A 24,162-nucleotide genomic window follows, 5' to 3' on the forward strand; every position below is an offset into this window, starting at 1 on the left:
CCTTGTCCCAGGCTGGTTTATGTTTTAATTTGGTGTTCGTTATTAAAAATGTCAAGTGTGAAATTAACACGACATATACTCATGAACACACAAAACAACCTCAATACAACGAAATTGCAATATATATTCAACTGACAGAAGTACGAAAACGCATTCGGATAAAGAACATGCAAAGAATTGTTAAGCACAAGAAGAAAGCATTGTCTGAGCAATATTTGCCAATCATCAACTTCTAACCTATCCAATATTATTAAAGCGTAACTTAACCATCCGACTGAAAAAATTTACATCTAATTATATATCTACTTACGACATTCAGCTTAATTTACTGATCTTAAAAATAAATATATTTTCCAAATACGCTTGAAGAACGAACATCTTTTGTTACTTCTGACAGAATCAAACCATTGCTAAAGGTCAGCTTGCTTCACGACATTTAGATGTTCCTATACAACTACACTTACGCATTGCCATAAGGATAGGCCGACACTGTGGGGTCGTAAGGGTAGCAGGCAGTGGGCTGACTTATCCCGCGCCAGGTCTCGCCGGGTTCTTTGATGTCGTAATGAGTATTCTGTAAACATAAACAATCACAATAAACTCTCAGTAAACATCAACAAACATGATAACAACATGTGCATCCAGACACACGGATGAACATGGAGAAATGGAGACAGCATGCGGCAGATTAAACTTCAAAGACACAACGCTGAATCTCGGATATCTGGTTAAATATTGTACTGATCTCTAATCTATTTCGTGTTAAAATATCAGGTCCCTATTATCCATTGGAGAGATTGATAGTTCTTACGAAAACAGAAAACTAGCTAGTGGATATGATGGAAGAAATAACTGTTTCGCTACTTTTGTGATCATTACACCACTCTTGTCGCCAGGCTATATATTGCATGCATGTAATATGTAACCATTGTATGTTAAGTCTCTGTAAGTTATATGCTTAATCTTCTTTTCTCTGATATATTACAACATGCGAAAAGGTTCATAGTTTTTAGTTCAAATCTTTATTATACCTCTGATGCTATTTTATTCGTTTACCATTGTACAATTTAACATGTAAATCGAAATTAAATTCAAATGGACAATTTATTCCCTACATAATCATCTATATGCGTAAACAATAGACTATTCATCGTGGGATTTGCTCGAATCATTAATCACATGTTCAGTGTGATATATTTTGTAATATATCAGGCGAACAAAACATCATATATCACGTTTCTCTCCGTGTCTCTAATCCCTTTTTTGAAATTAACATCTTGCAAAAGATGAAAGACGCCGCATGTGCCTATCAATCAGACTATTGATATCGGACAGGAGATACGAACGGTCACTTTTCATTATTTGTTTTTCTGTCCATCCACCTGTCTGTCACTCCCCCTTAGCGTTTCGGTAACATCAAAAGAAAGAGGATATTCCATCGGGAAAGTGAAATTAATCACTTGAAATCGACAAGCGTTTATTACAGTCAATCAAGTTTCTTCTATTGTTGTTTCATAATCTGTCTTGCGATTTGATTTTGTTCTGTATGAGGAAACAACAAAGAAATAATTGCTTTGTCGTTTGTGTTTATCTTTTAAAAATATCAGGTTCATATAAGATACTATTATTCCCCCATTTCACTGACATTCGGAGTATTCGTAACATAAACTGTATATGAAGTGAAACTAAGTTGCATTTTACAATGGCTTTGTCTCTTTCACAGTAAACAGTTTTCTTACTGAGTACACCCCGCTAATCGGAACACTAAATATAAAAGTCGTCAATACCAGGGAATAGTCTCGAGTGACCCACGAAATAGATTCGATGGCCGTAAAACGCGATAAAAATATATATGTCTGGATCTCTGAATATGTTACACCAGATTTTGGCGAAAAGAATGAAAGCGTTCGCCATATGAAACAAAAATCATATTCTGTTAAATATTCTGAATTACTGAATAACCAGAATAACAGCGTAAATTACGAAACGTGTATCACTTTTTGTCAAGACAAAAGTATGCCAATGGCTGACATAAACATATACACGTTTTGAGTAATATTAAATAAAAATAGTGCGTAATTATAGTCACTATTGGATTCATTTTCAAGGGATTTTGGTTAATGACACACCAGTGTATAAAGAACATGATCAATCAAACATGAAATTCACAACCAAATCCCTTGTGTGACCGTACCACTGACGACAGGGTACGGAGCTATATACACGCATTAATACGGAGTTATATTTGACAGTGACATCAAGGATCTAGACACATACATTCTAACAAGTACTCGCATTAAGGGATGAACTTTAACTGAAACATAATCAAACACGCGTTCATACTCAAATCTACCACGAACACAAAATTAAATATTCCAAGAAACACCCGATGTTTAAACTCCTTAATGTTCAAGATCGCACAAAATACTTCTTCACTCCCAATAAACGTAAATATATTTCTGAAATCCCCATTTCAAAAACAAGCCCTCTCAGACACGAGCCAACTCATGCCAAGCACGTAATAGTCTGTAGCAGTTGCTTCTATTATCATCTCATAGCCGTCTCATTCAAACCAGAAGGCGACAATTAAGAACCTGTTAAGTTTAATTACTAGGATACCCCCCTACTGTGTTCAATTTGAATAACATTAAATCACTTAGTCGGCCTGGGCGGTGGGGGATGCTGTACTGGAAGAGGAATCCTTAGGTACTGACGGACACAAGATGAATTACTTTGTTAACCGATTCCGTCAACTATTTTGAATTTTTAACATTTTGTTCTTGAAGCACGACGCGTGCCTCATACGCTTGAAGATGAATGCTACACTGAATTGTGAAATTAAAAGTTCGAGTTTAAAATGTGCAGTTTCAAATTTTGTTTGTAAATGTATTTAAAAATTAATTTTAAAGTTATATATTTTAAAGACCGCGAGTTAAAATGTTCCTCATATGAAATGTGCTGCAGGGTGATTAACACCGCACCTCATATTGTACAAGTGAAAATAGCAAATAAATATCAATATTATACCCATGGACCAGTTAAAACACGCCCATCATGAGAAAAAGTAAAAATATAATCATAAGCAACCATGCATGGTAGAATTATTGTCTGGTTGAATGGAAGCACAGCCGAACATTCAGAGAAGTTCATGCCAGTTATATAAAAATTATTGTGTTTATTGTTGAAACATTTGTGTAAATTGCATTTTTTATTATGTATGTATACGATTAAATAAAGGATGTAAATGCTACAACATTAAAGACACTAAGACACATCTAATTGTTTGCTGTAATGAATAACCAACACAAGAGACACTGATCTGAGGGATGCTCAAATCCAAGCAGAACGCCCCAGACCCTATTTATGCAACGTGTTGATAACAGAATAATTCAGTTGCGAGTTCGGCAGAGGAATCCAATTTTATGAAATCAGCTGATAAGGATGCTATTATATTTCGTCGTTTGATGCGCGGCAACATTAATCTACAACAGTTAGATTCACGCTCGGAAGAGGTATGCTTGTGCGAAGTGATGTTATACAAGTTCATTATTATCTTGACTTGATCAAATTGTGTTTAAACTATAGATTGAATATTTTGCATTAATCAGGGACCCCGAACGCCGATTTAGGCGCCGTCGCGGCATTCTTATCTCCCCTTAATTATTTCAAGAAGACCCTCTTAGCTTAATTTCGTTTAAATAGCCATCTGAAGAAATTCTGAGAACCCAATTTAAAAGTGGCATGACGCTCTGGGATATTTCATAAGAACTGCTCTCGCTTAATTATACACACACTCGGCAATTTATTGTGGCAGTTTTAGAAATTAAGAGGAACTTGCTTTGAGGGCATCGGATGATGAATAAATTCATTTTATTTGCAGATAGATACATTAATTAATTTTATTGGAAGCAGATGCGGTCAAGATTGCGTTAATTTACAAATTGTTTTTTTTCCTGATATAAACCTGCCTGATATAGACAAGAGACAACCGCCGCCGGTTGGTCGCCTTCCGTTACGCTGGATACATCTGTTACTTATCATACACCGTTTTTACAAATATGAAGAAATACATTCTGTAAGTTTGGAAATGGATCGAATTATATTATTGTATCACTCGTGTACAACAACGATGGTTCCATTATTAATTTACGGTACAATCTTATTTGTTCAGATTTCGATCCTTACACAAAATACTTCATGTTAGTGAACTAATGGAGAAAAGATTGAGAAAATAGGCAAAAAATATACAAACGTTATGAAAACGTTGCTCTGCTGAAACACTGCGAACACAACCAAAATACCCGTATCCAATTCATCCCCACTGAGTAATAGTTTAATGTTTGTTTTATTATTAGTCAGTCAAACATGTGTCTATATTTGTTTTTGTATATTTATTTTTCTTATGTGCACTTGCGAAAAAGATGCACCTTTCATCCTAAACAGTCCAAACTATAAAGAAGTTACATTTCTTTTGATGGTTGATCGTGAAATTGATTTGTGAATATTGTGACTTAGTCCTGTAAATGTTTGAGGAGAAATCAATTAATACAGTGTTTACATTCATATACTTTTGTTTTATTTTGCAGTTTACCCAAATGGAATCTCTTTAGGAAGATAGCCAAGGGGGATATTCTCATGTGTTTAAGGTATATATTTAACTCCACGAGACAACAAATATATGTTACTGTAGAAGTCATGTTCCCTTGCCGGAAAAATTAGAGGCCGGATACCAGGCCATAGCGTACAGGAGACACACAGCCACTGATGACGATGGCGTTATGGTGCTGTTGCTATTGCGACAGTAACTACTGTTTCTACTGTCAGTACTGCTGCTGCTAATGCTGTCAATGTTGATGCAACAACCCTGACTACTACTTCTACTTCTGATGCTATTATCATTACTGTTGTTGCTGCTGCTGCCGTTACTACCATCAATGTTGTTGCTGCTGCTACTACTTCAACCTCAACTACTACCATTACTGTTGTTGCTGCCGTTACTACCAACATTGCTGCTGCTGCTGCTGCTACTACTACCATTACTGTTGTTGCTGCTGCTGTTGCTGCCGTTACTACCAACATTGCTGCTGCTGCTTGCTGCTACTACATTGCTGCTGCTACTACTACTGTTACTACTACCATTACTGTTGTTGCTGCTGTTGTTGCCGCCGTTACTACCAACATTGCTGCTGCTGCTGCTGCTACTACTACCATTACTGTTGTTGCTGCTGCTGTTGCTGCCGTTACTGCCAACATTGTTGCTGCTGTTACTACTACTTCTACCTCTGTTTCTGCTACTACTACTGCTACTACTATCACTGCAGCTATGACTGCTATCACTTCTACTATTAGTGGTAACAACGGCAATATTACTACCACCACTACCTCTCATACAACTACATCGTCTTTCGGTATTGTTCAGGTAGGAAATACATTCCCGTGAAGATCCATTTAAAATTACCCAGTCATAAGAAACCACCAAAGGCATCGGGTGGTCAGGCTCGCTGACTTCGTTGATGCAATCGTATACCTGTCTTAGGTCGGTGCTGATGGTGAGGCACAGACTGGATTATTTAGCATATACCTGGGATAGTGCGGTGTTGAACAATATGCAGAGAAACCCTAAACCAGCACGGTTTGACACACACTGACACAGCGACATGGTAACGTACAAGCTCACAGAATGTACAAAGTCAGATATGGCTCTGTGCTACAGGTACCAGGGATGTGTGTAGGACTGACTCTCCGGTTTCTAACATTATACATTAATCTGCTCTCCTCATACACAGGCAGCGTGTGAACCACACCAGGAGTAATGGCGGCTATTGACTCAATCAATCAAGTGAGCCCGTCAATCATCGTCGATATTGACACGCGCAACAGTTAACACTCCGGGCCAGGAACGTACAGTGACCACAGATGACCACTCGAGTGGGCATCCATCATCCTGTCGGCATATTTACCTGTGCGAATAGAGGCAGGTAGATCTTCACCTGAACCTCGAGAGATGAGTTGGGACTTACACTTAATCCCGTTAACTGGGTTCTTGACATGCGATATTTGCTGTGCCTTTCTGTGTATGTGATAATTCAATTACTGCCTCAGAGATACAGTAGACGGTTGATCTTCCTTTCAACCGACGATGCAGTTTTATCCGTCGCCGTTCAGGTTACAACTGTTCGTGGTATTTGATTAGTTATTAGATAACATTTATGTAGAAAGCTCAAACACGCATTGGAAGGATCTGTCTGTCTGTCAACTTACCCATTTATCTAGTCACAGATTCATAAGTCCACCCGCAGACCATCCACCCATCCATCTACCAAGTGACCCATCCATTCATCTACAAAATGACCCATCCAACTTTTCACAGTCCAACCAACTTTTACATAAGTCCAACCATCCACAGACCCATCCATCTATCAAGTGACCCATCCATTCATCTATAAAATGACCCATCCAACTTTTCACAGTCCAACCACAGACCCATCCATCTATTCACTGCTACACATACACACTTCCATCCATCTACCAACTGAACTATCCATCTATTCAGAGTTATATAAATCCACCCACCCATTAATCCACCCATCCATCCATCTACCAACTGACCCATCCAACTATCCACGGTTACATAAATCCACATTTCCATATATCCACCAATCCATCCATCCACCAACTGCCCCTTGAACCTATTCACAGATACATACGTCCACCCACCCGCAGACTCATCCATCCATCCATCCATCCATCAACCAACTGACCCATCCGTCTATTCACAGTTACACAAGTCTGCAGACCCATCCATCCTTCCATCTAACCACCAATCTACCCATTCATCCATCGTAGCCATCTCTACAATCACCATCAGATTATAGTAAATCAGGCGTGCTTTTGCTACAAAAGTATTTCTTGTGTTTATAAAAAAAAATCATGATTCCAATACATATACACACACACCTACATTTTCCATAATGTTCATTCATCTAACTGGCCCGCTAACATACATGTTTGTGTCGCTACTGAAATAGACAAACATGCATTACAAGCCAGGCACCAGCTCCCCGAGCGGACATCGATATACTGACACCGGTCCTGCTCTATACGCGTCTGCAGTAAAATCATCGATTTCAGAACCCTTTCGGTTTGCCTACTGCGACAGAAAAGCGAATTTCAACGTCTATGGTGTATTTCAAAATGTAATCGATTTCAACACAGAATAGAGGAAGAAATGGGTATCGACCAGCAAGTCTTGCTTATTTCACTTACCTAAAAGTTTTTAAAGAAATTGATGGATTGAAAGCCGTTGTATATTTCAACATTTGACGACGCCAGTAGAACGGGGGTAATTTAATCACAAAGTTTATGAAAACATCTGTTAGAGCCTACGTTTCAAGCCATGCTTTACAATGTGGCGTGACAAAGAGACTGATTCTATTTATAGCATGGGAGACAGTTGGATTGAAATTAAACCTGATTGTTAATAACAATCGATGTTCTTGCAGTATGTAAAAAGCCCTAAAGATTCCAGTTTAAGTTATAATCGTGACTGTGGTGTAGAAATTGATTTGTCATCACTGAGAGAAACTGACAATAGAAGGATAGCATCTGTGACGATATTAAAATATGTTGTCTTGGGTTATTGAGTGAAATTGACACCTTTATAGCTGCATGATTGACATGTCATAGCATTTGCTTAGAAGAAGACGGAGACAGTATTCACAGCTTGAAATCCACGGGGATAGCTACGTGTACAGACTGTGTTCCCGGTGTCAGAACGTACTTTCTTCAGTGATGCAACATACATCCCTAAGATCAGATGTTTTACAACACAACCTCTGCATCTTATGTACACATATTTTCTGAGACTTATGACAACACGCCGCTTCGTACTGTTTATAAATTTAATACATGTGTCCATGCAGATATATTTCAACATTGTTTTGCCTAATAACCCCAGAGGAAGCAATCTCCCCCGATAATGGAGACTGGTTAGTTTCTGTCCTTAACGTTATTTTTTTACCTCATCCAGAGAAGTGTACATTTCTATGTCAATCAACCTTTATTCCGCACAGAAGAGGCCACATGCCTACAGTGCATTAAACATACATACATTTATATTCGCCCGAATTGTATCCTAGTATTTTTTCAAATATATATTTTTTTCTTTGTAATGTTGCATGGGGTATAATCATTTATACATTCTGAAGTACTAAACTGTGTATACTTGTTAGTACTGAAATATATTTAATAACGTTTGGATATCTATAAAAACGATTTGGTAAATATTTTCTTCTAAGATCTGAGTACAGCGGACAAACAAGAAGGAAATAGTACTCATCCTCGACAGTATTTAAATCACATAGTTGGCTTAGTCTCTCTTGTCCATTAATATTAGTATAGCATTTCTATGTCGTCATTTCATGTATGTTGTGTTCAATAAATATGATTCTAAGATGCCCAAATTCTAAAGAAGTCACAGGAACATATATATAATTCGCGTTTAACAGGCGTTCATTTGGCATTGGTGAGGGGACAGTAGACCTAGATTCGTTTTTAGAAATTGTTAAAAATAGAGTGACAAGGTTCAGATTGAGAAAGAGGATAAAACTACAAGTACGTTATTGGAACACTTACTGTATTTATTGGTCTGTAAGGGGGGTTAAAAGCCGTTCACATTTGTAGAAAAAGGGTTAGGTTGTATATGTCTCGTTAAAAGGTGAAAACAAATGGTACAAGTTCCTCGTCCATAATTTATACCGATTACTCCAGGGCGAACAGTTATGACAAGTTGTTAATGTAAATTTACCTTAATGTTCCTGCCATTGGATATTTGCATGGAGGTAACATGACAGTTTCAAGCATTAGCGGGCATAAACTGCACGAAGGAACAAAGGCGTGCATGCAATCCACGTGGTTCACTGACCTTCCAGATCTGATGGCTGCTGTCTGTGTCATGTCTGTAAGTCTGATGGCTGATATCTGTGTCGTGTCTGTAAGTCTGATGGCTGCTGTCTGTGTCATGTCTGTAAGTCTGATGGCTGATATCTGTTTCGTGTCTGTAAGTCTGATGGCTGCTGTCTGTGTCGTGTCTGTAAGTCTGATGGCTGATATCTGTTTCGTGTCTGTAAGTCTGATGGCTGCTGTCTGTGTCGTGTCTGTAAGTCTGATGGCTGATATCTGTTTCGTGTCTGTAAGTCTGATGGCTGCTGTCTGTGTCGTGTCTGTAAGTCTGATGGCTGATATCTGTTTCGTGTCTGTAAGTCTGATGGCTGCTGTCTGTGTCGTGTCTGTAAGTCTGATGGCTGATATCTGTTTCGTGTCTGTAAGTCTGATGGCTGCTGTCTGTGTCGTGTCTGTAAGTCTGATGGCTGATATCTGTTTCGTGTCTGTAAGTCTGATGGCTGCTGTCTGTGTCGTGTCTGTAAGTCTGATGGCTGATATCTGTTTCGTGTGTCTCTGTAAGTCTGATGGCTGCTGTCTGTGTCGTGTCTGTAAGTCTGATGGCTGATATCTGTTTCGTGTCTGTAAGTCTGATGGCTGCTGTCTGTGTCGTGTCTGTAAGTCTGATGGCTGTTGTCTGTGTCATGTCTGTAGGTCTGTTGTGTGATACCCGTGTAGAGCAGTAGGTCTGTTGTGTGATACCTGTGTAGAGCAGTAGGTCTGTTGTGTCTCTGTGTCATGTCTGCAAGTCTGGTATCGGTGTTGACTGTAAGTCTGGTGCATGGTATGTGTGTCATGTCTGTAAGTATGGTATCTGTGTCTCATGTGTGTCGTATGGTATCTGTATCATGACTGTAAATCTGATGCTTGGTATCTATATCTCATGTCTGTAGGTCCGTCGTATGGTATCTGTGTCTAGACTCCTGTCTAATGTAAAGACAGTCACCATGCTAATCTCCAATCAAATTCTAAAACAGTCATTATATTGGTTTAATTATACCGATGTGCTGTCTCATATCCACAAGAATACAACAGTATGATATTATGTAAATGAAGCACACAACGGATTTAAGATGCACTGGACACTCAGCCCATCTGTCACTGGAGAGATTGGTAGCCTTGTTGATTGAGATTGAAGGATTTGGACACAAGAACTATTGCTTTTTATAGTGACAAATACTTGATAGCTTTCACCTGATCCAGAAGGATGGAGCGATTCACTCCTGTAGACTTGACTCTTCTGTCATAACGAGACCACGAAAAGTGTTTCGCCCATTAACTGAGACAGAATACAAAAACCGTAGGAAATGGTACTGTTGCCATAAGCAAATTATTTCGTTGATCAACAATCTCCATCAACGACTGTCCGAAATTACAGAACATTAGGTATAACCTATTTTTATTGAAAGACATAAAAGGAACAAATTCGGGTTTTAAAGCGCCCTTAGTGACGTCATTTGTGATCTCGAGGTCACAGGTCAGCTTGTACTCACCAAAGGAGGGTAAAACGCGGATGGGTCGGTGCCCAGCGGCACATAGCCCTGTGTGGCGTATGGCGTTGTGGGGTAGACGCTGTCGGCGAGGCCGGCCACGCGGGAGTAGGAGAGGAGGGATGGGGTGTACTGGCAGGAACAGACGCTCTGACCAGTGTGGGGGTTGGTCACTAGGGTCCGGCCATTCTCGCAGCACGAGTTGGACGTCGTCGTGGGCGGACTGCTGGACATGAGGATCTGCTGGAAATAAACAACGATCAGTGACGTCATTCGTATATACTGAGGGACAAAAGAAAGTATGCCGAGTTTGTTTTATGTGACTTAAAATTGAAAACACTGATGTTAAAAATTATGTCTCATTCCTGGAAAAGACAGTACACATTCCTGGCAAAGACAGTAAAAAGTAATCTGTGGCTGGTTAATTTTGCGCAAACGTTGATTCATTAAAGAGTGGACTGAGTAAAGAAAGTCCAAATGTATTTCTTTACAAAGATATATGCCCAAGTACCCATTATCAATTATTTATTGTGCGATTATTTTTAATTTTTAGAATATTGTAAAACCATAACTACGTAGAAGAATTCTTTGAGTGCTGACTAAGCGTGAATACAGTTAAGATTTAAGTATATAACATAACTTAAGATATTTTATTGAAAACTGAACACATGATAAAATGAACTGAAAGGCACAATTTCATTTGGTCCTCAGTATAGATATAGCCACAGCTTGCTACTTCAGGACCACGATGTTTGGTGCCATTTCTGCATCAGTGCAAATTTAGTTATATCGATACTTTAGTTATAACGATATTTTCCTAGCTCGCCTAAATGGTCCAGTGGGAAGATTGTCTGCCCGTGGAGTGGAAAGTTACTGGTTCGATCCCATGGCCGCGTCTTAATAGATGTCACTTGTTTCCCTACCTTCGTTTGGCACGATGGGAATGGAACAAGGACTGGACTCGGACTCGGAGATCGGACTAGTACAAACACACGCACACAGAAAGAGAGAGAGAGAGAGAGAGAGAGAGAGAGAGAGAGAGAGAGAGAGAGAGAGAGAGAGAGAGAGAGAGAGAGAGAGAGAGACACACACACACACACACACACACACACACACACACACACACACACACACGTACATGGACGTCCCGAACACGATATAGTCAGGTTTATCCATGTCAAAGGTACATACATCAAAGGTACATACATCTGCAATATACACCAAGGGTACGTGCCTGGGCATATATCATGATCTATTTCCATCTTACTGTGTGTTAACATCATTGTTTCTCTCATGTAACTACGATGTCAAGAACATTTTTCTGTTGTTAAGTTGTTGTTAGAACCTTTATCTATATGCTGTTGACATTTTTGTTGCAAGGTTGTTAATATCTGTGCTTCTATGCTGTTGGCATGTTTACTTCGACGTTAACATCTATATTTCTATACTGATAACATCTATATTTCTATGCTGTTGACATCTTTACTTCGATGTTGTTAACATCTATATTGCTATGCAAGTGACATCTTTACTTGGACGTTGTTAACATCTATATTTCTATGCTGTTGACATCTGTACTTTAATGTTGTTAACATCTATATTTCTATGCAAGTGAAATTTTTACTTGGACGTTGTTAACATCTATATTTCTATGCTGTTGACATCTTTACTTCGACGTTGTTAACATCTATATTTCTATGCTGTTGACATCTTTACTTCGACGTTGTTAACATCTATATTTCTATGCTGTTGACATCTTTACTTCGACGTTGTTAACATCTATATTTCTATGCTGTTGACATCTTTACTTCGACGTTGTTAACATCTATATTTCTATGCTGTTGACATCTTTACTTCGACGTTGTTAACATATATATATCTATGCTGTTGACATCCCTTGCGATGTAGATACGTCTATATTGTATATTGTTGACATATTTATGTCGATGTTATATACGGTACTGCAGTTACATCAAAGCGGGTCTATCCTATATGACGTAGACTTAGGACGTTTACCAATTGGTGAAACAAACATCGAGGCTTGCTGACAAACTAGAAACATAATCATTACGCGTTGGGATTCGAACCTACGATAGGACGTCTATAGCTCCCACAAATCTGCACAGGGAATGAAGGTTTCTTAGACTACAGAGAAAACGGCAACAGTGACGACGAACAGAAAAATACCAGTTACTATTAGATCGATGCTCATGATGTTGATCACTGGACTAGATTATTTACAGACCGCCATATAGCTGGAATATTGCAGAATTCGGCGTTAAACAACAAACAAACAGAAGTATGCCATGCGTAAAGAATTACTCCCATCACTGGTAACCATGGCAAAAGACACCCTCCTTTTATTTTCAACCCTGATGATATATTAATGCTCGAATATATTAGTTGTAAATATGTGTTATCATCATAAATTAATATAATCATCACGGGAGTCATTCACACCACACGTCGGAAATATCCCGTAGTTTGCAAACCCGAAAAGTCATTAACCCAGTGAATACCCACAGACGGTGTGTGAGTGAGTTGGTTATAGACAACAATCTAACAATATCATGCAGACAGAAACCTATCACAAATATTGTTTGTGTTCTTATTTTTTGTTTCATACACTCAGCAATATTCCAGCTATATGGCGTCTGTCTGTAAATAATCGAGCCTGGACCAGACAATCCAGTGATTGACTACATGAGCACCGTTCTGTACAGTGGGGATGCCATGCATCAACCATGCCAGCGAGCCTGACCATCCGATCCCGTTAGTCGCATCTTAAAACTGACATGGATCTTCATGGAGATGGAAGAATCGCATGCAACATGCGACCATAAATTATCCCAACAGTTTCTAACACAATGCTATAAATAACATTTACAACGACATAAACATTAACAACGACGCATAATTAATCTCTATCATTGTCATCCATTCGCAGCAGGATTGCCTGTAAGCATTCTCACTCAACCGCACATGTTGGACATTGTAATTAAATGTGGACGTGTCTCGACTGTCGACGAAGGCAGTCTGTCTGGTCCCTGTCTACCCAAACATTCGTTAAGTCGAACACGTCGAAATATGTTCATCTCGAGGCACAGCTCTATCTTAGAGTCATATCAGTCCTTTATCTCCAAATGTTGTTACTCTCCAAGTCGGCTGAAATTAATCTTAGAGTCGTGTGAGGCCTTTGTCTCGAATTGTTTACCCTTGTTTACCCTTGACAGACACAACAATGTAATCGATTAATGCATAGCTAAGAGTTATATGAGGTCTATATTTCGAAACTATGGTCAACTCGAAGTAGCCCAATAGGCTAATCAACTAATACGTAGCTAAGAGTCATGTTGTTTAATTCGAAGTAGACCAACGTCACCAACAGACATGTCAACTGGAATATATGTTACAGTCATATGAGTCTTTTATCGGAAAATGTTACCTCGAAGTCACCCATCAGACCAATCGACTGATATTGATCTAACAGTCATATGACTCTATTATCTTAAAACGTATACCGCGAAATTGCCCAACAGACCAAAGAGACCATTCAACCAAGTGGATCAAGGTCGTCACTCTCTATGACTAGACTAATTAGGAGTGGACGTCCCCTCAGTTATCCACAGATTCGCTCTTGCCTTCAGTCACAGGTTTGTATGATCTCGACGTCATAGTTTCAGACCGCTTCGACTGAGAAGGAGCATTGCGTCGTTAAACAACATGCATTCATCCATGGAGCTTTACCTAATTCTCACAAAGCATCGATTATTTATAAGTTAAACACGTATTAAACATATATGATATACATCAACACTCATCATATTATAATCATACAATTATTTCGTAATATGTTGTGACAGATAGTATACGACACTTATTTTATAAATATGCTTTTACCTGGCCACATTAAATAAATATATGTTTGCTACTGTATTCGTTAAATATGCGCCACTATATGATAACTGATGATAAATATTATACGAAACACGTGAAAACATATCATACAACGTATCTACAATGATATGATAACACTGAATTTGCTAAAAACTTCAGGGTCGTAAAACACACAAACTAGACCGCAGAGCGTTGAAAGCAGACATGTGTATCTTCGAGGCAGTAGCAGAGTAGAATGAAACAACAAGCGTCTTGACATATGAAAGACACGTTGACACCCTTGGAAGATCAAAGAACCCGTTTTGAGAACATGTGTGGTTGGTACTAAAAACTTTACTTTTAAAATATTCACAAGATATATTCCAGGATGTAAAAAGCTGTGACTGAGACGAGGCTGCATGGATGGCAAAATTCGTGTTGGTGTTGCCTTTACACTCCTTACATACTATCCTATGTATATCTACAACCATGGCTGTAAAGACATATTTCTTTACCTTCCCTCGGCAGTGAAACCCGTTAGTCCAGATACCGTTAGTTTAAAACCACCGTTACTGGGAGTCCATATATAGGGGAAGGCCATGTAAACGTCCTTAGTCCGTACATTTCATAGTCCGGACTATTTTATTGGAAATACTGTCCGGATTAAAGGGTGTTCACATCATCTATCCATGTGTGAACCTCTCTAGTTACATACTTTCCAAGAGAAATCGGTCCCCTCTTTATTCAGTAAACAGAGACAAATTATTCAGGCTTCTAGTTACTAGAAACAAATCATGCGTCTCGGGTATTTATCTAGCTTTTTCTTTCGTTCTGTCTATCCTGCAGTGATGATCTCGCTATTTCCACCAATCGATCACTCACTCACTTACTCGAATCCAGCTACAAGCGCAGATCTATATCTACATATTTACATACATTAAACCTGTTGGTGGGCAAAATAAAGTGGTCTATCCTCACACTCATCTATGTTCTGCTAAGGTTGAAATGAAAGTAAACGCCTAGTTCTTCCAGCCATGCTTATCATTGTTTCGGTTTGTCATCAACGTCAGAGAAGATGATGACTCGATACTGATGGGTGGAACATCATGGGCACTCTACATATGTAATTAAGTTCCTCTCGTTGCACCGATGTACTGTCGAAACGTCCAAAGATACCTATGTTCGGACATTCGAGAACGAGGTTATGTTTTTTTAACACAGAACGTTTATTGCTGTGTCTGCTAAACCAAAAGCCATAGAATGATTTGCCCATGAAAATTAGAGAATTTGTCGATTTAGAAAAAGACACATTTCAAGAGCTTATTCGAGAAGATTTAGCAGCCCTTAGGCGAAACGGTGCACTGTCTTGACTTGAGGATTACCAATATGCCCTCAATCGTCTTGATAGACTGAAATAATTATTCTCATACACGTGTGTTCTCGGTATTGGAATATATGTATAACTACACGTCTTTGACTCGGGCGAACGGTAAAATGGAAATATTAAATCTTTATGCAAATTGGACAAGTTCAATGTATTGAGATTTGAAAGAAAATGAGTTTGCATATCTCGGGGTCATTGACATATGCTCTCACACACAAACACACAGACAGACAGAGTTAAATATACACCCGCATGTGCACATGTACCCTCGGTAATCATAAATCTAAGCTTTACTATTTGCGGCTTCTTGGTATTAAGAATAAGCGTACAAGTCATGTACACACAATGATAATTAGCATATAGAGAAAGTTTGGTGAGTAACTTGCTTCAAGCAGAGTGAAAACTATACAATACAAACATAAATGTACATACTCAAACAGTGCCTGGTTGGTACAAGATCAAATTAACTCAAGTACGACAAGACAACCAAATCGTAATTGTAAAACTATATCCATGTAATATTACTTACTCGAGCCCGAACACTTCGGCTAACAGCAGCAGAGTGTACGTCGAGGAGAGTATAAGAAGACACCGTATTTTTCAATATATCGGCCGCGGGACTAATGGTGCATAAATCATAATTTAATCCGCGTAAATGCGAAACGTTTAAACGTTATCTAAAAGCGAAAGTATCTGGCTTTTCACCGACTGCGATAGATTAGCCCATTGACATTAACACGAAGTCAAGCCACCATTAGGACTCGTGAATTAAGGCTTAATTACGATGCTTGCGTTCGTTTTTAGTTTCAACTTTTGAAAGATATATTTCAGCAGGTGTGGAGGGCCGTATGGTAAAGGCATCCACGTTTTTTCAGCTTCCCGAAATATTCTAGTCTGTGGCTGAAAATCGGGAGCTTTTTTCAGGTTGTGGAATGTAGAATACTAATTCAGAATTCTTATTCGTTTCATTGTTTTTCAATGTCTAATTTTACAAAGCATGTGTCATTTTTATTCTGTTTTTAATATTTTGTAATTACTATTTTGTTTTCCTCTCCAGTATCTCAAACATTCGAAACTGACATGTTGTTACGTAATTTGAAATCGACACGTTATTTACAACATATGCTATATTACTTACTTCGCTTACGATGTAAACGTGAGCCCGTTGTCAAAGTTGGCAAAATGATGTATGTGTAAAGAGAGTTTTCACTTATCCAAGAATATGGATTTCCATAAATAGCAGCGTGAATCCTCAACCAAGCAAACAGTATCAAATGTGAGCGTTATAATATATGAAATGAAATAATGAACAATACGAATATGATAATTATTATCTTCATAAGAACATATCCCATCCGTTTTGGTGGATGTTCCCAGCTGGTCAAAATACATTGAAAAACATAAACACACTATAAAAACTTGTACAACACAAACATAAGTATGTTTTGCAAAAGATTTATTCGTTGCTGAAAAGTTTTTTGACAGATTCAACATCTGATTAATTAAACATCCTCGAGTCATAAAAGCTAGGTCCACAAGATTTTTTGGGCAAAATATTTAAATTGATTGTTGTAAAAACAGGTTTTTACGGGTTGACTATTTCTATCTAGGTCAGCGCTGTTTATTTTCCAAATCAACTTTTAAAAAAATATTTAAATCTAACCTCAGCAAGGAGTAAAGTTGTGAGAAGCTCAAACGGGCTTCCGGTAATTTCGCTGACAGCCTTTGAAAACGGCTAATTTTCCTAATCGCTATCAGATGTTAGCAATGGTCACGTGACACCAGCGTTCAATATTGATTAGCAATATGAAATTGACTCGTCTTGCTGTCAATCATCTGCAGTGATAACGACATTGGGGTAAAGATTGAATTAACCTGCACGGGTCTTTCAATTAACACCGATAACTGGGCCGACAAAAACAATTCACGGACACCAAATTAATTTAATCAAGAGAATAAAGGGTACAATTGATCACATCGCAGAGAGTTACTTCAACGCGGGAGTTTTTATTGTGTGGAGGTGAGGTTAACTTGTTCCTCTGAAGACACAACAATCCCAATTTGCGGGTTAGGACGATTTGACTAATTGTTAAGGAGGAACGGTTTCATATTTCTTTTGATTTTATCTGCATCTTGTGAGCTGTCAAAACGAATTTAATTTTTAATGATGACTGCGACTGTTTTCACAACGCTCATTGTAAATCTATTTTTTCAGTGTTAGAATACTTCGTTTATTTAGTTATTTTTCTGTTAACATTTCAAAATTTCCAACAAAGACCGAGAATTAAAAACCAACGATGACATTTGTTAAAATGTTTTACAACATCATCTCAAACCAACAGTTTTTCGAAACCGATTATTCTCTGCCGTATATTATTTACATGCATATACAAGACAATGAATTATTAAATTCATATTTGAGGCAATGTAGGTTTTAGGAAATAACAACATTTTTGTCACATTATTATGTTTAAATTCTAATAGTGTTTTCCATTGTGAATCAGCAGAAATCAAAAATTTAAATTTGATCGAACTCAGTTTTAATTCATTGTATATTGGACAGCATTAAAACTTTAGACATGCTTTCATGGGTTTACATACTCCAAACTTCAACACAAAGTCAGAAGATACCTGCTTCTGTTCATCTTTCCTTGATATCATTGACATTACGGAGTTGATTTCAGTCTCTTACGTGGTGTATGTATGTCATATTAAAACTTTATCTTGTTGATTGCATCTTTTTTCAAGTCTGTGTCAGTGAAATGTTCAATGTCTGTTCCAGATTCCCATCGAGCTATGATGTGCATTTCTGTCGCTCTCCACTTGCTTGTCTATTTCAGTGAGACTACTTGCTTGGAATGGTGATGTTATGGCTAACTTTAGGCGAAGATCGATAACATATCGGATTTCACACTGTCAATTTCATTTCTGTTAAGCTACGCCATTCACCGGGCATTGGGAACGTATTACAGAATCTTGAAATTGACAAGGTCGGGAAATCAGCATCGATGACATGAACACGTTGTCAGTTGGATATGTTCCGTTTCTTCTACATATTGTACACACTGTTTTTTGTGAGTCAGAAATATTGAATTTTTAACCTATTCAGGATTAAATATGCGTTCCTCAATTGGTATATCGATGTTGAATGTGAGCGGTTTAAAATGTCTGAGCTAAATGAATATTTCTTTATGAAATTGACAGACATGGATACAATTAGAAACGTCAATTTGAGAAGAATATTTGAATATACATATTAAAGACCAGACAACAGATGAAACGTATTTCTGTTGCGTAAAGATATCCACGTCTACATCTCAAACAAAACAATATCAACATTGCTAGGAAGGTTATGTCCTTTCAAATATAACTGAACCAAACGTAATCACATACACGAAGACTACATGACACGTAATCCAACTACCGCTACAGTGCTTATTCCTAGCATCTAGACTACAAGCTTTTCTTATGACCAAAAAGTAGGGAAAAGGGAAAAAATACAAAAAAGGACGAAATCAAAGCCAAGGGCAGCCAGACTAGTGATATGTCAATGTCAGAAGAACGATTTTGACACTCTGACGATACTTTACATCTGTACGGCAGTACAGGGAGGCGAGGTTGTTGTTTCCAGTAGGGAGATTATTACCAGCAGAAGCGGTCCAGGGCTGATATCACTTGATCCGAGTTTCCCCATTCCTAGGATACTTCCCTAAATAGCGACATGGCGCTGCATGGTAATTCTAGCTCAAACTATGAATGGTTTATCAATCTGCTTTTGTTTCGTTCTGGTTATTACGTTCTTTCAAAAATGCTTCTGTCTTATGCATTCCGAGATTATGCTCATTCGCATCGCGGTTTAATGAAAGGATATTTCACTTGTCCATGTACCTATGTATGTACCTACATATCTACCTTTGTATTTCACTGTATCTACATATCTAGTTATCCCTCCATCTTTGATTCAGTTCATTTCTTCTACCTTCCTTCCTTTTTCGGATCTATTTACGTAACTGTTTTAACTCATACACAGTGTCGTTTATACACAAGCTGCCAAACCATTGTGTATACAGACATCGTGTATATAATGCAGTGTGTGTATATTAAGACATGCTAACGAGAAAACCAGCTGTTCAACAAACTGTATCTCAAACTGGTTATTCATTCGTTCAGCAGTTCTTCTGTCTATCCAGTTACAAAAATACACTTATGTTTGTGTTTTCATACACACACGTGTTGTCTCGGCATCCTTATACACTGTTTAATGTTAATGTGCGTGTTAATGGATCATATTTATGTATACACATGCTTTTTATTACGACCACATGCGCGTTACACGTGTGGGTTGCAAAATGTCCATTTCATATGCAATCGACAGGGAAATTATCATTAGTTTAGATTAATTTCATTGTTTCTGATTTGCATTTTAGATCCGCGTTCCTATACATCAACTTCAGCAATCAACAGATACAACGACTATGTGTAGTACATGAAATGCACACCATATCTGTTGAAATGTACATCACGTGTCAGTTGTTTCTATGTTCAGCATCCTGACGTATTTATTTGCTATTGATGCTATCTACTCGCTGGTCATGTAAAGACACGTGTAGGTTTCACCAATCATGAAATCGACTCATGTTTATTCAGATGTCATTCCGATAGCGCCATAATAAATAAAGCAAACAAAGCTTGTCGATTTCAGCTGAAATCTAAAGGAAATCAGCATGCTATGAGCAAATTAAATGCTTAATTGTTACAGTTATTAATCAGTGATGTGATTGAGTATATCGAGCAGGTGCTTGCCTCATCAAAGCTTCTGCAGCTCATTTCTGACTTAATTATCAGATGGGTAAACACATGCTCTGTCCAATGTTTATTATGCAATTGACAAGGTAAATATAACTTTTTGATGTAGTTACAATTGTGTGTATGTACCGCTACATGTTGTCGTTTTCATGCTGAATGAGATTGATTAATGTAATTAGAAGTACAGCGTGAATGCAATAATCAATAATAATATCGTTGCCAAGTAAGCACAAATATAAACACGAAATTTACAAAATGAAAAGTACTTTAGACCCAAATATCGTTTCTAAACAAACAGTTTGAAAATGTATGAATTAGTTTTGACTAAACTTTAACATAACATTAAAATGAAACACCCACCTGATAATTGTTTTAAGATTTAATGTAACAAAAGAAACACCCACCTGATAATTGTTTTAAGATTTAATGTAACAAAAGATGTAAAATATTAAAAACAAATCGGATTACATAAATCAGTATAATAATTATGTCGCGTATGAAACCTGAGAAGAATTATTAGCAATCAAAACGTCGTAGGCAGCCGTTTTAATGAACTATATTTCAGACCAGTGTTTGTCAGCCCCAGACAGCTTTTAAAGAATTATTTCGAGGTGTCCATGTGTCACAACAGAAGCGGTTAATCATATTTCATAGGCACTCATGGATACAGAAAAAACACGTGTATCATTCTCGTCATATGCTTTCAGGGCTAGACAAACAATGACTGCATACCTTGACATAATGCATTACCCTGATACCAATATACACACGTCCAGAAGCAAATATCTCCAGTTTTATCAGTACTTATTTGAAAACAATGAATACCCACTGAAGAGCAAAAGGTTGGTCTACATTACAATGCGTAATGACATTAATTTATGTTTCATATAATTTCATATTGCATACATAAATGAATATACATATTAAACGTGAGGGAGAATCATAAACATGATATAATGGCTGAATTACACAGTAAAAAACTCCATGTTGCTATCAACATGCTGTGCATGAAATTGACATGGCATGTTCTGAAATAAACACCAGTTACTCTGTAGGAATGCACGGATATCTACTGGATATATGCACGCATATTTACCTGTGATGATGATAGCGATGAAGCTGTCGATGGGTAGCTATAACCGAACTGAGGTAAGGACATTGTCAACAGTCAACGAGGTACGTAGTTTACTGATAAACAGTCCGCATAAATAAACAATCCTTTCCAAGCCGCTCTTGAATCACAGGTGTGTGATTGTCTTAGAACCTCAGGTAAGTCATTTACCACCTGTCGTGCTCATCAGCTGACCACTGGCTATCTCGGGGTGGACCCCTATGGTCACTCCGTCCGTTCACTGTCCAGTTTGAGACCTTTGGTTTAGAGGCCAAGAGCGGATAATTCTTATCATGCGTTCTCTATACGCTAGGACAAGACATAACCGTTTCCCGTGCGTTTAGTGACCAGCTTGGCTGTCATCATGTCTCTTGCTTGTCTAAGCAGCGGATAGTACAAGCCCACGGATTGGCTACACTCAGAATCCCCCGAAGCTTTGGGCGAAAACGAGCGTCTAAGTTCGACGAGAATAGCTCTACGCGTAGGGAGACCAAGCTCCGCCCCTTACGTTTGATTGACAGCCGCGATAGTCATTTCATCTCATCTCCCGTCCGATCTTCCAACTCATTACTTGATGAAATAATTTCCTTTGCGTTTTACAGCTAAAACGGAGAGTACTTAGGAACGGCAATTTTTACACATTTATTTTGTGCGTTGGGTACAGGTAATTCACTCGCGTTTGGAAAAGTAAATTGAATTTTCAGGGCATTTTGAGGATAAATATTCATCTGCGCCGAATCGCCCATTGTTTCATTATCTCGTCTAAGTAGACAAACCCTTCGGTCTCATTTCTCTCAAGTAGTTATCAAACATGCGAATAGATTTTTCTCTCCACACGAAAAATTAACCGTCCGCTGAGCAAGAATGCAGACTAGAAAATCATTGCAGTGCGGCGTCCGTGTTGACTTTCATCATCCAACTGACTCTCTGCAAAAGAAAACCCATCGTTTCACGCAATGCCCACGCTCATTTGAACAAACTAGCCGTCGCTGATGAAATTACCTGTAAAAATATTGCATTGTCGCTCGGTTAAGTGCCTTCAATCGATTTTTAGTATTGACTTTGTATTTCTGGCCCGTGTGTGAATGTAATGCGCGGATTCAGTAAACAGAAGGTGTGTAACACTCGTTTTAGCTAACTTAATCGTTCTCTAGGTGTGTAGGGATTGCAATTCAAGCCTAATCCATTTCACAAAGGCATTGTCATTGCAGCATAACAGTGTCCAAACAATAGTGGTCATTTTCAATAATATTTAGATACAGAGAAATGAAATATGAGCACTAGCGTCATATTTTCAGCGAGGTTGTTTAATGCATAGACAGCACCCAACTGAGTTACATTCGCATGGCAAAGTAGAAACGAGTTATTGTTAAATATTACAAGTCTCCTGGGTATTGTCGAAAATAATTGGGATCGACTTTTTTATCACCACGATTCAATTGTTATAAAACGACTTTGCTCTTCCAGTGATCAAGCAATGCCCCTGTGTTCAATTTGGTAGGAACATTTGTCGTGAATAGCACTCACAATGGTAGTGATCGCAGAAAATAAAGCCTTTTATCAGCGAATTTCATTATTTTCGGGTATCAACGAAACTATAGACATAGAAAGGCTTTGTGACGCTCTTGACTGGAAATCAAAGCAAACAGTACACACAGCGTAAACATAGCCACGAATTATATGTGACAACATGGAAGATTTACTTTTAATTAAACAGTTGTAAGTCGCATGCCTATTTCAATATACGACAGTCAAGTACTCACAATTATATTGTTGTTGAACCAGCGTGTTTATTGTTCGTAGCTTGTAGTAAGCAGTGCATTTTCAGTTCTGAAACAGTGGACGATTTTAATACGATGTTAATAACAATTGCATACCGTTCTGGAACAAATAGTCAAATGCATTTTATTTGAGTGTTTTTCTTATTCAAACAAAACATTTCTGAAAACGAATTGGTTGTGTAATTATTGCAAACATTTCAATACTCTAATCTTTTATGTTTGATGTTTGACTTCATTTCACTGTTTTAAACGAATGAGCATGAAATGTCTTAGTTAATATTTACTTAACAAATCGATGAGAATGGTTTTGGAAAATCGATAATGGTGATTGGTAGTTTAATTAACTAATCTATATTATTCTGATCTGAAATATTCACGTGCAAAACACAATGATTCGATGTATACTCAAAGTTAAAAGTATATACATATTTTGGATATTTATGAGGATTTTGTTTAGTGGCGACACTTCTTTATACCTAACCATACCATGAATCATATATGAACAGATTCCATTCAATTTATCTTAAAATGACACCTGAAATTTCAGTATTATAGTTTCCATGTAGAGTTATGACGTCACGACACCAAAGCGTCACACCCATTGGTCGATGTTGTAGTAGAAATAACAGTGTATGATCACAATGCATATATGACGTGGAACATTCACAAACTCGTGGTGGATATATATCATTTGTTGTTTAAAAGTCACACTGTACCGGTTGACCTATTCGGCAGTTATCGTGCGCAAGTAATAAAGATTTCTTTGACTGTTGG

General features: G+C 37.9%; 1 protein-coding gene across 2 annotated transcripts in view; it reads right to left on the minus strand.

Moving 5' to 3' along the window:
* Window positions 1-22,474, minus strand: part of LOC124254316 (homeobox protein caupolican-like) — a 36,026-nt gene extending 13,552 nt beyond the window's left edge. Inside the window, exons 1-3 of one of the 2 annotated variants that reach the window (XM_046688237.1) lie at window positions 21,593-22,474; window positions 10,434-10,670; window positions 465-574 (exon numbers count right to left, since the gene is read on the minus strand). In XM_046688237.1, the coding sequence (XP_046544193.1) occupies window positions 465-574; window positions 10,434-10,670; window positions 21,593-21,655 (410 nt within the window). In that variant the 5' untranslated portion in view covers window positions 21,656-22,474. Of the gene's footprint in view, window positions 1-464; window positions 575-10,433; window positions 10,674-21,592 lie in introns of both variants that reach the window. The other variant, XM_046688236.1, reaches the window with a different exon arrangement.
* Between the last annotated feature and the right edge of the window lie 1,688 nt (window positions 22,475-24,162).

This window comes from Haliotis rubra, unplaced genomic scaffold, assembly GCF_003918875.1.
Source record: "Haliotis rubra isolate DU_JTF1 unplaced genomic scaffold, ASM391887v1 Scf57, whole genome shotgun sequence".
NCBI classification, from domain to species: Eukaryota; Metazoa; Mollusca; class Gastropoda; order Lepetellida; family Haliotidae; genus Haliotis; species Haliotis rubra.